We start from the raw sequence: 14,840 nt of genomic DNA on the forward strand, positions 1-14,840 counted from the left end.
GTGCATATTTAAGGATTGATGCCGTACACGCACGAACTTCTCCTTCTGTCGCATTCTTTTGATGTTTGATAACAGTTTCTACAACGTAACAAAATTCTTATCACATATTGATGGAGGTAGTTTACAGTACAACAGCTGGACAAATAGATTTCCTCAGATTAATGTGTATTTTTCCCCCTGAACGTCGACCCCTCGAAATGGCGGGAAAAACTTAATACAAACTTGTCGGTTTGGATTAGCACTTTAATAAGAGCTATTGTATTTATTTGTACATATTTTAACCGACAATAAATAAATTAACAACAACAAACTAAAACGCTTACAAGCACATATATAAATTGAATATTAGGAATAGGATTTTTTTACTAACCGACAACAGCTTTATATAAGTTCATCCTTGCAAACCCAACCTTTTCACTTTTTCCCTTCCCTTTCATGTTGAGTGCCGACATTACTTCATTATTCATGATTCTATAATGAAAGTGGAATAAAAGTAAAACAATCGACATCGTAAGCGCATTTAATATATAGTTGCGAGTCCATTAGGCTGCGGGGCCGCATTCCGTAAACTATTCATTCAATTAAATAATTCTTGGACCTCGTGCACGATTTTTTTATGGAGAAGATGAAACGAAGCATGTGGGCACAACAAAGTGATTTTCCACTACCACTGTAAACTACACAACAAAGGTTAGTACATTTTAAATTCTCTAAGGGGTACTTATGCTTTGACTCACTTTAACAGAACATTTTTCACATTTTCGCGAATTTTTGAGCCACCAACTCTTGATAACTGGGATAGCTGTAAAATGAAACATATATCAATAAATATATTTCTAGCTACAGGTGCACACAAACACAAAAGTAGAAAAGTAGTATTTAGCTAGCTATAGTTGTTTCCAGGAGGGACAACAAAGGCAGTTCTTTAAGCTGTGTTCACACTTCATTAGAAGTGTAAGAATTCTCAGATCCAGGTTAACATTATCAAATTTTGAAAAAGAAAACAAGGAACTTTTGAGAAAAATGAGTGGCATATTTGGATTTATCAGCAAAAATTATATAACATAGGAAATTTAGAATACCAAGAGATTATTAGAACAGGATTTATTGTAATTTAAAGTTTTTAAATTTTATAAGAGTTAAAAAATTTCACTGCAGTTAATTTGTGTGGTCATTTCTTCATACAACATCAAAAGTTTGGCAGTTGTACTTAGTGTATAAACTTGAAAATTTGCATGTTTCCATAAATTTTGATGCTGAATTTAAATATGTTGGTCATTTTTGTTAAAAATGATCAGAAAATTCCAAGCATGTTAACCCGGATCCGAGAATAAGTGAACATGCTGTCAGGCTAAATAGTGTGTTTCATGTATCCTTTGGGAAAAAATGAATGTAAATGTTTAACTGACCAATCTATCATAGTTTGACTTGTCTTTTAATGTCTCCTCAAACTCTATTAGCTCTTGAACACTCTTTAGCAGTTCAAATGGCTCCTGTGGTTGAGCTGTGTCCGGCTCTGCTGCTTTTTCATTTTGTCTTCCCAACAAATTCCTGATATCGGTTAGGAGATACAATACCCTCTTCTGAAACTCTAAATCATAATTGGATTTTTTATTTACTAAATATATATATACCATGTATTTCAGTGGGATATTTTAAACATATCTATTTTATTGAATCCTGCTTTGTAATTACAACTTACTTCCTGTCGACATAGGAAAGGGATCGTTTCCAGAACTTCCACCTGCATTCTGTGATCCAGATGGTGTTTGTCTTACTGGACTGACATGCTTCCTCTTTAAACTATTTGGTGGTGTATGTGTTGGTGTTGTGTTTTGATGTTGTATCAATGGTCTGACTTCTGGTGACATGATGGATGAGTCTGTAAGCACATAAAAAAGGTATTTAATATCAATGTTGTATTAAGGGTATAAAAAAGTGCGAGAATAAAAGCGTGCAAAATAAAAAAGTGTGAAACTTGTTATCCCATGAAAACACTAAAATCGCACTTCCTAAAAATGTTGCCGATTAACACTAATTAATTCCGCCCTAATCTAAAAAAATTGAGGGACTAAAATTAATCCCACACTTTTTTTATTTTCACACTTTATACCCTTAAGGTATATAATATGCCTTATGTACTAATCTTTGTGCATATTAAATTCCACATATTTGTGCTTAAAGAATGTACATGTATATACAAATAAGAAATCTGTTTTGAACATTTTGTAAAAAAATTATGTAAGCACTTACCAGAGTCTTGAGCATCATCTTCTATATGTCGATATGTCATTGGTGGTTCACTTGGTATTGGTTTTTCTAAAAGTTTTCATTTTTGCATAAAAAAATCATAGCAACAGTGCTTTTCAAAAATAAATGTTTGAAAACTTTGAACATTTCGAAATACACAAAGTAAAAACGTAACAAGCTTTTACGAATTGCATAAAAATTGCATAAAAATTTCTGGAATACAAAATTAATCATACTTTTTGTAAACAATACATCACAAGACGGCGAGCTTTGTTTTTTTGTGATGACTTCTTCGTCATCCGTTTCTGCCTCCGTGAAATCAAACTCCTCACATAGTTTTCTATCTGTAAAGATAATATATAATGGTTCTGATACATGATTAGTTTTTTTTAAAGTTGTATTTGACTAATTAATTGAAGTAAAGCCACTTAGCATCGTACCTCCTGTAATTTTAACTCGGACTAGTGGAAATTTGTGCCATAATGCTGTAGGTTCTTTTAATTCTGCAGCTGCCTTCTCGACATTCAAAAAACTTGGCCAGTAGACTAAATTATTTTTTATCCAAACTGTTGGTATTGTACCTTCTTCTTCTTGTTTGTTTTCCAACCATATTGCTCGGCTCCAACTCATTTTATTCAAATATAGCTAATATAAAACAATGGTTACTCAAGGGAATTAAGGATTTAAATATTGACTTAACATGACAAGATCAAATACCGGATTGTAAGACTGTCGAATGAGGCATGAAGTTGGCTGATAGAAAATCTCAATCTTTTTCCAGCTCTTTGCAATAATTACAAGTTTAATAACTAAGTTTTAACCTAATTTGTATATATACATAATACTAGTGGTGTGTGCAGGTCTCTGGTATAAAGCAAGTAGTGATCACCAAGTTAATTTTCTTATTTTTGTTATAATTTTAGTGTAAGAATTGTAATTTATCAAGCAAGCAAGCACTCTATTTTTTAATAGAATTCCACAGGTGCACAAAATGTATTGAAGGAACCTTCAAGCAGACAATACAATCATAAGTTTTCAATCCTCTACGTTTATTTATCAGCATTTTCACTTCTGCATAGTTATGAATGTCTTTCAAGTACTTAAATGTCACAATTTTTTGCGAATCGATCGAGTTCAGATATTTCGCGGGATTAAATTTTAGTCAATATGCCTTTTTCATGAAAAGTTGGATTTTTTAAGTCAAAACAAATTAAAAGAATTTACATGGGCTTTGGAACAAAACATGCAGCTTTTTAAATATGATGATTTATAACTAAGAATTACTAAATACTTGATATTTAGCTTCAGCTATATATTTTTTTGTCACAATGTTTTCGAATAGATTGCTATAAATGCTTGCATATGCCAGGCACGCCCTCTTATAAGGCAGCCTGTTAGCATGCTCCAACCACCTGTATGTGTCAAGCATAACTGGTGCACATGAAAGCAAAATAGCAAAAATTTTAAATGGTTATTGAATCAAAAGTTATATCTTCAAATAGATTGCTATAAGTATGCTTGCATGTGCCAGGCACGCCCTCTTATAAGGCAGCCTGTCAGCATGCTCCAACCACCTGTATGTGTCAAGCATAACTGGTGCACATGAAAGCAAAATAGCAAAAATTTTAAATGGTTATTGAATCAAAAGTTATATCTTCAAATAGATTGCTATAAGTATGCTTGCATGTGCCAGGCACGCCCTCTTATAAGGCAGCCTGTCAGCATGCTCCAACCACCTGTATGTGTCAAGCATAACTGGTGCACATGAAAGCAAAATAGCAAAAAATTTAAATGGTTATTGAATCAAAAGTTATATCTTCAAATAAATTAGTAAACGTATGCTTGCATATGCCAGGCATGCATTAATTTCGCAAATCAGTCAATGAAAATTTTTGGGAGACTTAATTTCTCGAATGCAATGCAAATTCGCAAAAAATTCTGACAATAAATATATATGTAGAATAAAATATAAATATTTTATTGTTTTGTTTTTACATAGAGTGCTCAATAAAAATCGAGCTGAATAATATATAAATTATTATAATCTACTGAGTTGAATAAGCAATTGAGACAACAAAGGTCTCTCATGTGGTTTGTTTTTTAACATGTTTGTTGCAATCATCAAAAGCTTTTCTGATGCAACATGTTTAGCAATACTTTCAAAGTTGTATCCCAATGTATATACATCTGTTTCACAGGAGACATATGAGCCAGGTACATTGCGCAATTCGAATGCCAGGTGTCTGTGAATGGTGTTGTATCTTTGATGCTTTGGAGTCCCGGGTTTTATAGAGTAACGGACTGGGTCTTCCACCAAGGTTGCTTTTCCAAAATCAATTATCTTAACATGCTTCAAATTGCGCAATAAGATGTTACGTGAATGGAGATCATTGTGTAATATCCCTTTGTTGTGTAAGTCATGTAAAGCATGTATTAAATCAATACATATTGGCTTCCAATATGGCAACTTAACACTATTTGATATAGTATCACCCAAAGTTGGGGCAGTCACATCATTGCCAATAAACTCTAAAATCAACCTATTCGGTTCACACATACCAAATACAAAAGCAAAATTAGGATGACCAGACATCTCCAATGATATGGCACATTCTGCAAGCATTTCTGTCCTTCCAAGTTTTTCTGAAAAAATCTTTACTGCCACCTTCTGTTGTATACTAGGTATAAAACCTTCTTTGACTGTACCAAACACACCAGAACCTAATATCTCCTGTTTCAGCATCAGGTCTGTTCGATTAAAAATCTGCAGCTTGCTGTTTAATTTCCTGAGAATATTGTGGCTTTTGTTTTGATGCAATTTAATCAAGGAGCCTGAATATGTGATTGGACCAGATTGTTTCAATGTGGTTACAGGTTTCCTTTTCTTTACCTCCCTTTTCAAAATTGAATTATTTTTTTCCAACTCCATTATCCTTTTCTCCTGGAGTAAGGATTTTTCAACCTCCACTTCAATCAATTGTTGTTTTTTCAATTTTAATTTTTCCCTCTTGTTTTGGTTCCTTCTTTTCCTTGATTCAGCAGAACGTGGATGTTTCCTACATAAATATACCAAGAACAAATTCATTTTAGGAATACCTTGAGTGAACTGAACTTTTCGTTAGCTAAAACCCTAATAAATATGAAAATTGTATAGAACAACACCTTGAAAGGGCTATGATTTGATTCAACAATAGTCATTTTGTTAATTCACGAAAAATGTCTGTCTACCTTACTACTAATACAAAAGCTGACATTGCTAAAATTAGTTAGCTCGATTGTTATCAACTGTAATATTGTGTGTTTGGATAGTGGAATAAATGCATACCTTTTAATGCTATCTTTGGTAGCTAAATTCTCCATGATTAAGTAAAGATGTTCTTGTAATGTAATATATTTAAAGTTCTAAAACATATAGAATCTATATTATGAATTGAATATCAGTTATTAATAAATATATATCCTAATTAACATCATGATGTAGTGGAAATAATGCTAAACCTTTCTCCGTTACAATATTTACCACTTTCCTTTTCAGCTCTGTCATTGGTATTTCCATCCGTCTCAACAATCGCATTTTGTTTTGTGGAATAAGGCAAATATCTAATTTCATTGAGTCACAAGGTGAATGAAATAAGCTTTCAGTGATCTCGTTAGCTGCTACATCACATATTACACTTTCATTCATAATTTCCTTTATAAATATGTAACTACCATTTTTCAATAAAAAACAATTATCTCTATTTCGACTTGACATCACTGTTTTTAGCACTTTTTTTGAATATTTTGTTCCACAATTTTCAAGCTCAGTAATACGTTTGACTACTTGTACTGTAGGATTTTGTGAATTACGAACAAATTTTTTTAGAATTTGCAAGTAATTTTCAAATGGAAAGCACGACATGGCATCTAAGGGCAAGTTGAATTTCTCGACGTCAGATGATAGATGAATTAAATTATGCACGTTGTATGAGCAGAAATAATTTCCATAAAATTCTTGTGAATTTGTCACAAAATATTCCAGAAGTTGATGAGCATAATTCAAGTAAGCAGACCTGATACCACCATTAGATTCCAACATGATTTTGATAGCAATTGATAATGATAGGAAATGAGTAAAGGCTTCCTTTGACAATATACCTTTTAATACAATTGGCCCTGTGAATAGTAAGAATTGTCTAAATTCTGTGGCCTTCCATCTGCAGAATTCGTTCAGTGATCGTGGTTGACGAACAAATTCAGATGGAAGTGTACCATTTAGCTGAACCAACTTGCTGGAAATTAACGTTATTTGATTTCTGGATAATTTGCATAGTCTTGGACCATCTTTAATCAGGAAATTCAGTAGACGTTTAACGACCCCTAGACATACCAAATGCATGTAATCTAAAACAAAGTCTGTAACACAACATATGTTATACTGTATCAGGGGGCTTAATTTGAGCTGGTGTTTTTTGTACTCATATTTTAGAAAACCAGCGTCAGTACGGGGATTTTTATCAATGTCATTAAAGATTATCCGACCTTCGATATACTCTCCAGCAACAGTACAACGTTCACAACCGTCGTATCCTGTATGGCCTTTTATGCCTTTTAAAAATTGCCTTGCTGGGGCGTCGCAAGTGAAAAAGTGCAAAGCCACTCGTACATCAATATCATTTACGATCATGGTATCACTTCGAAGTTTATGCAGCTCTTCCAGAAATTCATGGCAAAAGTATTCAACAGGTGTTGGTTTGCTATTGCCACAAAAAAGTGCTATCACAAATGGTGTTGCATATTCAAATTGACCTAGAATTGGCCAAAATTGGGTGCTTGATGACTTATATAAAGGTATTCCATCTATATTTATTGCAAGCTTGATATATTCTGTTACGGTGATGTTCGGATTGTTAAGAAGCATTCGTCTTATTCCATTTTCTATGCCCAAGTAAACATATTTTCCCGCACAGATTGAATCTGTGTTCACGTTTCTTGGTGTCTTGAGAAGAGTGCGACTATCTTTTGGGAGAGTATGCCCATTTTTTCTCAAGATGTCCAAAAGTTCATTAACAGAATTTCTTGTAACTCTATTTCGCACTGCCCATGACGCAAGTTCTTCCGATAATGTGATGTTTCCCATTGCATCACTTAACCACTCTTCATCACTACTACTGCCACTGTCATTTACAGTATCAGTTGAGTCAATATAACAGTCCATGCTACATGAATTGCTTTCAATGTAACACTCTTCAAAAATTTGATTTCCCCCTTCCCTGTGAGTTTCAACTGCATCATCGCTATCACTGCTTCTTGCAAGTTTGTTCACTTCAGCAATATTTTTTCTGTATCTTTTCAAATATGCCATGACACTAAAAAATATTTTATAATGATAAAACGTTTTTATATCATTTGATACCTAAGGGCAGAGATTTTGGTAGAATGAAAATTTGGCGGTGCCTGCCAAATTAAATTCCCCGCCAAAATTAACTTTTTCGCCATCCGCCAATTTTTTCGTGTTGCTACTGTACAAGAGGATTTCAATGGACATGCTTTTAGTATTGACGACGAATGACTTTTTTTTTATCTAAAGTTGATGGTTATTAATGTAAACAAGATGCAGGCGCTGCATAAACTATCTCGCTATTAAAAATGCACAACTATGAAACATCGACAATGCGACCCAATTCTACAATTTCTGCTAACAAAAAATACAGCCTATCATTCATGGTTACAGTGGCGCGATTGAAACGTTTATGGTCTTAAACGGCATTTAGGTGACAAAAAATTAACACTTTGATGTCACTATCATGTTCAGTATACCTTTTTTGTTAACTGTGCCAAATGTTGTCGAAAATAAAGTAGTTTTAATTTTTGGGCTAATTTTGGCCTAAAATGACATTTAGGTGACAAAAAATCCAAATTTTGAAGTTACCATCATGTTCAGCATACTTTTCTTGTTAATTGAGCCAAATTTTGTCGAAAATAAAGTAGTTTTAATTTTTGGGCAAATTTTGGCCTAAAATGACATTTAGATGACAAGAAATCCAAATTTTGATGTCACCATCATGTTCAGCATACTTTTCTTATTAACTGAGCCAAATTTTGTCGAAAGTAAAGTAGTTTTAATTTTCGGACCAATTTTGGCCTAAAATGACATTTAGGTGACAAAAAATCAAAATTTTGATGTCACCATTATGTTCAGCATACTTTATTTGTTAACTGTGCCAAATTTGGTCGAAAATGAAGTAGTTTTAATTTTCAGACCAATTTTGGCCTAAAATGACATTTAGGTGACAAAAAATCAAAATTTTGATGTCACCATTATGTTCAGCATACTTTTTTTGTTAACTGTGCCAAATTTTGTCGAAAACAAATACCAATTTTGGTCTGAAACGTCATTTAGATGACTTCTAAGTACTTAGAGAGTTTAGGTACGAAGTTTAAATCTGTGACGTTGCAATTGACCATTTGGGACATAGTTAGCCAGTTACGAGTTGGAAACCAATACTATCCTCGCAGGCGAGATAGTAAAAACTAATGTTGTCACATGATTTACAAAGAAACAAACAATCTTTCATATTTTTAATGAGTTTTACGTTATCCGTCAAATTAAATTCCCGCCAAAATTAATAAATTTTGTTCTCCGCCAAATTTAATTTTTTTTGTTATCTGCCAAATTTTCTTCCCGCCAAAATTTTTGGATTGCAAGTATGTGTAATGTACTGTAAAATAATAAAAAAAGCTGGAAATACAAAATAACAATACCAGGCTGGAACATTAAAAAAGTAAGACCACCTCAGCCTGGGCATTATATCCATTAAATATTTTTTGAGAAATCTAGCTAGCATTGTTTTTTTAGAGATAAGTCTCTGGAAATAAATTTTTCTTACATTCTGAAGAATCCCCATCTCTCTTGTACTGAAATGTCGACTTGTTGACATGCAGACAAATAACATCACTTCGGCAATTTTTTGCCGACATGGAAAAATTTGATTTAAAATAATTTAGGGTCAAACGATTTATTTCTAGAATGTGTCAAATAAATATGCGTGAAAATTTTAGCTAACTTTTTCTTTCTTTAGATTCTGCTACGAATGCTACCGAAGCAAAGTTTACGAATTAGCATATGCTGTACAGAAATACTTTACTCACGTCTGTGGTTCTTCGCCCTTTTCGCCTTGTGAGTTGATACGAACTTCTTAGGGGCTTAGGCGCGAATTTCCTCATCGAAAGTTTCCCGCCAATGACTAGGAGGGATATTACATGCGACAAAGTAAAGGTTTAAATATGTGAAAGCGAAGTAAATAAACAGTTATTATTGTATTATAAATTATAATTTGACAAAATGGATTGTATTTTAAATGTCTCACATCCATAATACAAGTTGAAATATTTGTTTCTCTCAAAATACGAGGACAAAAAACCCCCTGATAAATATTACAAAAAATAAATCGAACGTTTGGTACGCTCTGTTGAAAAAAAATCCATTGAATGTTTTGTGTACATTTCATGTTTGTGTTCATTCATTCTCTGATGTTATGTCACAAAAGTTTTAACATAGCATAAGAGAATGAATGCACATTCGGCTCTTATGTAAAAAAGTACATAGATGCGGCTGTAAAGTTGCAAACAAATGGTAATATTTTGAAGTAGTAAAACTGCAGTAAAATTAGCGATATATATGAAAAACAACATAACGTCGGCATTAATATATCCAATCGCTGACAAATTACAAAAAAATTAAGTAAAACGTGCGTTCTTTATTTCTAGTTTATGACGATCTTTAACAAACACCGAGTACGCTTCGTTATTTTGTTGGACAGTTTGGAACACTTCTATGAACGTCTGTTTGAGATATAACTTTGCAGGCCAGTGTGAGACGAACTAAAACAAATAAGATTTGAACGGAACAGATTCTCGGTAAAAAGTTAATTTGGTGCAACGTTGAATAAACGTCGATAAGACGTCGGTTGAATCAACGTTGCAGTGCAACGTTGAATAAACGTCGATAAGACGTCGGTTGAATCAACGTTGCGGGTGCGACGTTGAATAGACGTCGGTTGAATCAACGTTGCGGGAGTGACGTTGAATAAACGTCGATAAGACGTCGGTTGAATCAACGTTGCAGTACGACGTTGAATAAACGTCGGTTTTACGATCGTTGAAACAACGTCTTTTTTCGACGTTGTATCAACGTTGATATCACGTCGGTTGAAACAACGTTGTGGAAACGACGTTGAAAAGACGTCGATGATGCGACGTTGTATTCATGTCGGAGGGCAACGTTGAAAAGACGTTGAATTTACGTCGGTTGCATCGACGTTGCAGACCCAACGTTGATTAGACGTTGAATGTTGGTTGCGACGTCGCGACCAGAATTCAACGTCTAATCAACGTTGAAAAGACGTCGTGTGCCCACTGGGGTACTTACTTTAGGGTTAACAACCTCGTCTCAGGTTCTATATATTTTAGTCTTAAAATTGTTAAACGAGGCATTTAAATGAAACCCGAGTTACATATTCGCTATTTTTCGTATTGATACAAGACAATTGTCATTTAGGGTCGACAACCTCGTTTGAGGTTCTATATATTTTAGCTGTGAAATTCTTAAACGAGGCATTTCAAAGTGACGAGTGTCATGTATTTGCGATTTTTTGGTATTGATGCAAGATAATTGTCATTTAGAGTCGACAACTTGGTTAAATGTTCTATATATTTTAGTCGTAAAATTGATAAACGAGGCATATAAAGGAGACGAGTGTTTTATATTTGCTATTTTACGTATTGATACAAGAAAATGGTCACTTAGGGACGACAAACTCGTTAAAGGTTGTATATATTTTAGTCGTAAAATTGATGAACGAGGCATTTAAAGGAGACAAGTGTTATATATTTGCTATTTTACGTATTGATACAAGAAAATTGTCATGCAGGGCCGACAACCTAGTCTGAGGTTCTATATATTTTAAGTTGTAAAATTGATAAACGAGGCATTTCAAAGTGACGAGTGTCATGTATTTGCGATGTATGTGTCATGTATTTACTTTAGGGTTAACAACCTCGTCTCAGGTTCTATATATTTTAGTCGTAAAATTGATAAACAAGGCATTTAAAGGTGACGAGTGACATGTATTTGCGATTTTTCGTATTGATACAAGATAATTGTCATTTAGAGTCGACAACCTCGTCTCAGGTTCTATATATTTTAGTCGTAGAATTGATAAACGAGGCATTTAAAGGAGACAAGTGTTATATATTTGCTATTTTACGTATTGATACAAGAAAATTGTCATGCAGGGCCGACAACCTACTCTCAGGTTCTATATATTTTAGTTGTAAAATTGATAAACGAGGCATTTCAAAGTGACGAGTGTCAGGTATTTGCGATGTATGTGTCATGTACTTACTTTAGGGTTAACAACCTCGTCTCAGGTTCTATATATTTTAGTCTTAAAATTGTTAAACGAGGCATTTAAATGAAACCCGAGTTACATATTCGCTATTTTTCGTATTGATACAAGACAATTGTCATTTAGGGTCGACAACCTCGTTTGAGGTTCTATATATTTTAGCTGTGAAATTCTTAAACGAGGCATTTCAAAGTGACGAGTGTCATGTATTTGCGATTTTTTGGTATTGATACAGGATAATTGTCATTTAGGGTCTGCAACCTCGTCTCAGGTTCTATATATTATAGCCGTATAATTGATATACGAGGCATTTTAACGTGACGAGTGTTATGTATTTCGGATTTTTCGTATTGGTACAAGATAATTGTACTTTAGGGTTAACAACCTCGTCTCAGATTCTATATATTTTAGCCGTGAAATTCTTAAACGAGGCATTTCAAAGTGACGAGTGTCATGTATTTGCGATTTTTCGTATTGATGCAAGATAATTGTCATTTAGGGACGACAACTTGGTTAAATGTTCTATATATTTTAGTTGTAAAATTGATATACGAGGCATATGAAAGTGACGAGTGTCATGTATTTGCGATTTTTCGTATTGATGCAAGATAATGGTCACTTAGGGACGACAAACTCGTTAAAGGTTGTATATATTTTAGTCGTAAAATTGATAAACGAGGCATTTTAAAGAAACCAGTGTTATATATTAGCTATTTTTCGTATTGATACAAGAAAATTGTCATGCAGGGCCGACAACCTACTCTCAGGTTCTATATATTTTAGTTGTAAAATTGATAAACGAGGCATTTCAAAGTGACGAGTGTCAGGTATTTGCGATGTATGTGTCATGTATTTACTTTAGGGTTAACAACCTCGCCTCAGGTTCTATATATTTTAGTCTTAAAATTGTTAAACGAGGCATTTAAATGAAACCCGAGTTACATATTCGCTATTTTTCGTATTGATACAAGACAATTGTCATTTAGGGTCGACAACCTCGTTTGAGGTTCTATATATTTTAGCTGTGAAATTCTTAAACGAGGCATTTCAAAGTGACGAGTGTCATGTATTTGCGATTTTTGGTATTGATGCAAGATAATTGTCATTTAGAGTCGACAACTTGGTTAAATGTTCTATATATTTTAGTCGTAAAATTGATAAACGAGGCATATAAAGGAGACAAGTGTTTTATATTTGCTATTTTACGTATTGATACAAGAAAATGGTCACTTATGGACGACAAACTCGTTAAAGGTTGTATATATTTTAGTCGTAAAATTGATAAACGAGGCATTTTAAAGAAACCAGTGTTATATATTAGCTATTTTTCGTATTGATACAAGACAATTGTCATTTAGGGTCGACAACCTCGTCTGAGGTTCTATATATTTTAGCCGTAAAATTCTTAAACGAGGCATTTCACAGTGACGAGTGTCATGTATTTGCGATTTTTCGTATTGATGCAAGATAATTGTCATTTAGAGTCGACAACTTGGTTAAATGTTCTATATATTTTAGTCGTAAAATTGATAAACGAGGCATATAAAGGAGACGAGTGTTTTATATTTGCTATTTTACGTATTGATACAAGAAAATGGTCACTTAGGGACGACAAACTCGTTAAAGGTTGTATATATTTTAGTCGTAAAATTGATAAACGAGGCATTTCAAAGTGACGAGTGTCATGTATTTGCGATTTTTCGTATTGATGCAGGATAATTGTCATTTAGAGTCGACAACTTGGTTAAATGTTCTATATATTTTAGTCGTAAAATTGATAAACGAGGCATATAAAGGAGACGAGTGTTTTATATTTGCTATTTTACGTATTGATACAAGAAAATTGTCATGCAGGGTCGACAACCTAGTCTCAGGTTCTATATATTTTAGTCGTAAAATTGATAAACGAGGCATTTTAAAGAAACCAGTGTTATATATTAGCTATTTTTCGTATTGATACAAGACAATTGTCATTTAGGGTCGACCACCTCGTCTGAGGTTCTATATATTTTAGCCGTAAAATTCTTAAACGAGGCATTTCAAAGTGACGAGTGTCATGTATTTGCGATTTTTCGTATTGATGCAAGATAATTGTCATTTAGAGTCGACAACTTGGTTAAATGTTCTATATATTTTAGTCGTAAAATTGATAAACGAGGCATATAAAGGAGACGAGTGTTTTATATTTGCTATTTTACGTATTGATTCAAGAAAATTGTCATGCAGGGTCGACAATCTAGTCTCAGGTTCTATATATTTTAGTCGTAAAATTGATAAACGAGGCATTTCAGAGTGACGAGTGTCATGTATTTGCGATTTTTCGTATTGATACAAGATAATTGTCATTTAGAGCCGACAACCTCGTCTCATGTTCTATATATTTTAGTCGTAAAATTGATAAACGAGGCATTTAAAGGAGACGAGTGTTATATATTTGCTATTTTACGTATTGATACAAGAAAATTGTCATGCAGGGCCGACAACCTAGTCTGAGGTTCTATATATTTTAGTTGTAAAATTGATAAACGAGGCATTTCAAAGTGACGAGTGTCATGTATTTGCGATGTATGTGTCATGTATTTACTTTAGGGTTAACAACCTCGTCTCAGGTTCTATATATTTTAGTCGTAAAATTGATAAACGAGGCATTTGAAAGTGACGAGTGTTATATATTTGCGATTTTTCGTATTGATACAGGATAATTGTCATTTAGGGTCTGCAACCTCGTCTCAGGTTCTATATATTATAGCCGTATAATTGATATACGAGGCATTTCAACGTGACGAGTGTTATGTATTTCGGATTTTTCGTATTGATACAAGATATTTGTACTTTAGGGTTAACAACCTCGTCTCAGGTTCTATATATTTTAGTCGTAAAATTGATAAACGAGGCATTTAAAGGTGACGAGTGACATGTATTTGCGATTTTTCGTATTGATACAAGATAGTTGTCATTTTGGGTCGACAACCTCGTCTTAGGTTCTACATATTTTAGCCGTAAAATTGATAAACGAAGCACTTGAAAGTGACGAGTGTTGTATATTTGCGATTTTTCGTATTTATGCAAGATAATGGTCATTTAGGGTCGGCAACTTGGTTAAATGTTCTAAATATTTTAGTCGTAAAATTGATAAACAAGGCACTTCAAAGTGGCGAGTGTTATATATTTGCGATATTTTGTATTGATACAGGATTATTG

At 33.5% G+C, this 14,840-nt stretch overlaps 1 protein-coding gene across 1 annotated transcript; it reads right to left on the reverse strand.

The window, feature by feature from the left end:
- On the reverse strand, window positions 1-7,594 carry LOC130629667 (uncharacterized). Its single transcript, XM_057442952.1, has 4 exons — window positions 6,116-7,594; window positions 1,703-1,901; window positions 1,410-1,591; window positions 1-802 (listed from the first exon to the last, which is right to left on the reverse strand). The coding sequence occupies exons 1-4, from the start codon at window positions 7,592-7,594 to the stop codon at window positions 734-736; spliced, it is 1,929 nt and encodes a 642-aa protein (XP_057298935.1). The 3' UTR covers window positions 1-733.
- Between the last annotated feature and the right edge of the window lie 7,246 nt (window positions 7,595-14,840).

Source organism: Hydractinia symbiolongicarpus, chromosome 1, assembly GCF_029227915.1.
Source record: "Hydractinia symbiolongicarpus strain clone_291-10 chromosome 1, HSymV2.1, whole genome shotgun sequence".
NCBI lineage: Eukaryota > Metazoa > Cnidaria > Hydrozoa > Anthoathecata > Hydractiniidae > Hydractinia > Hydractinia symbiolongicarpus.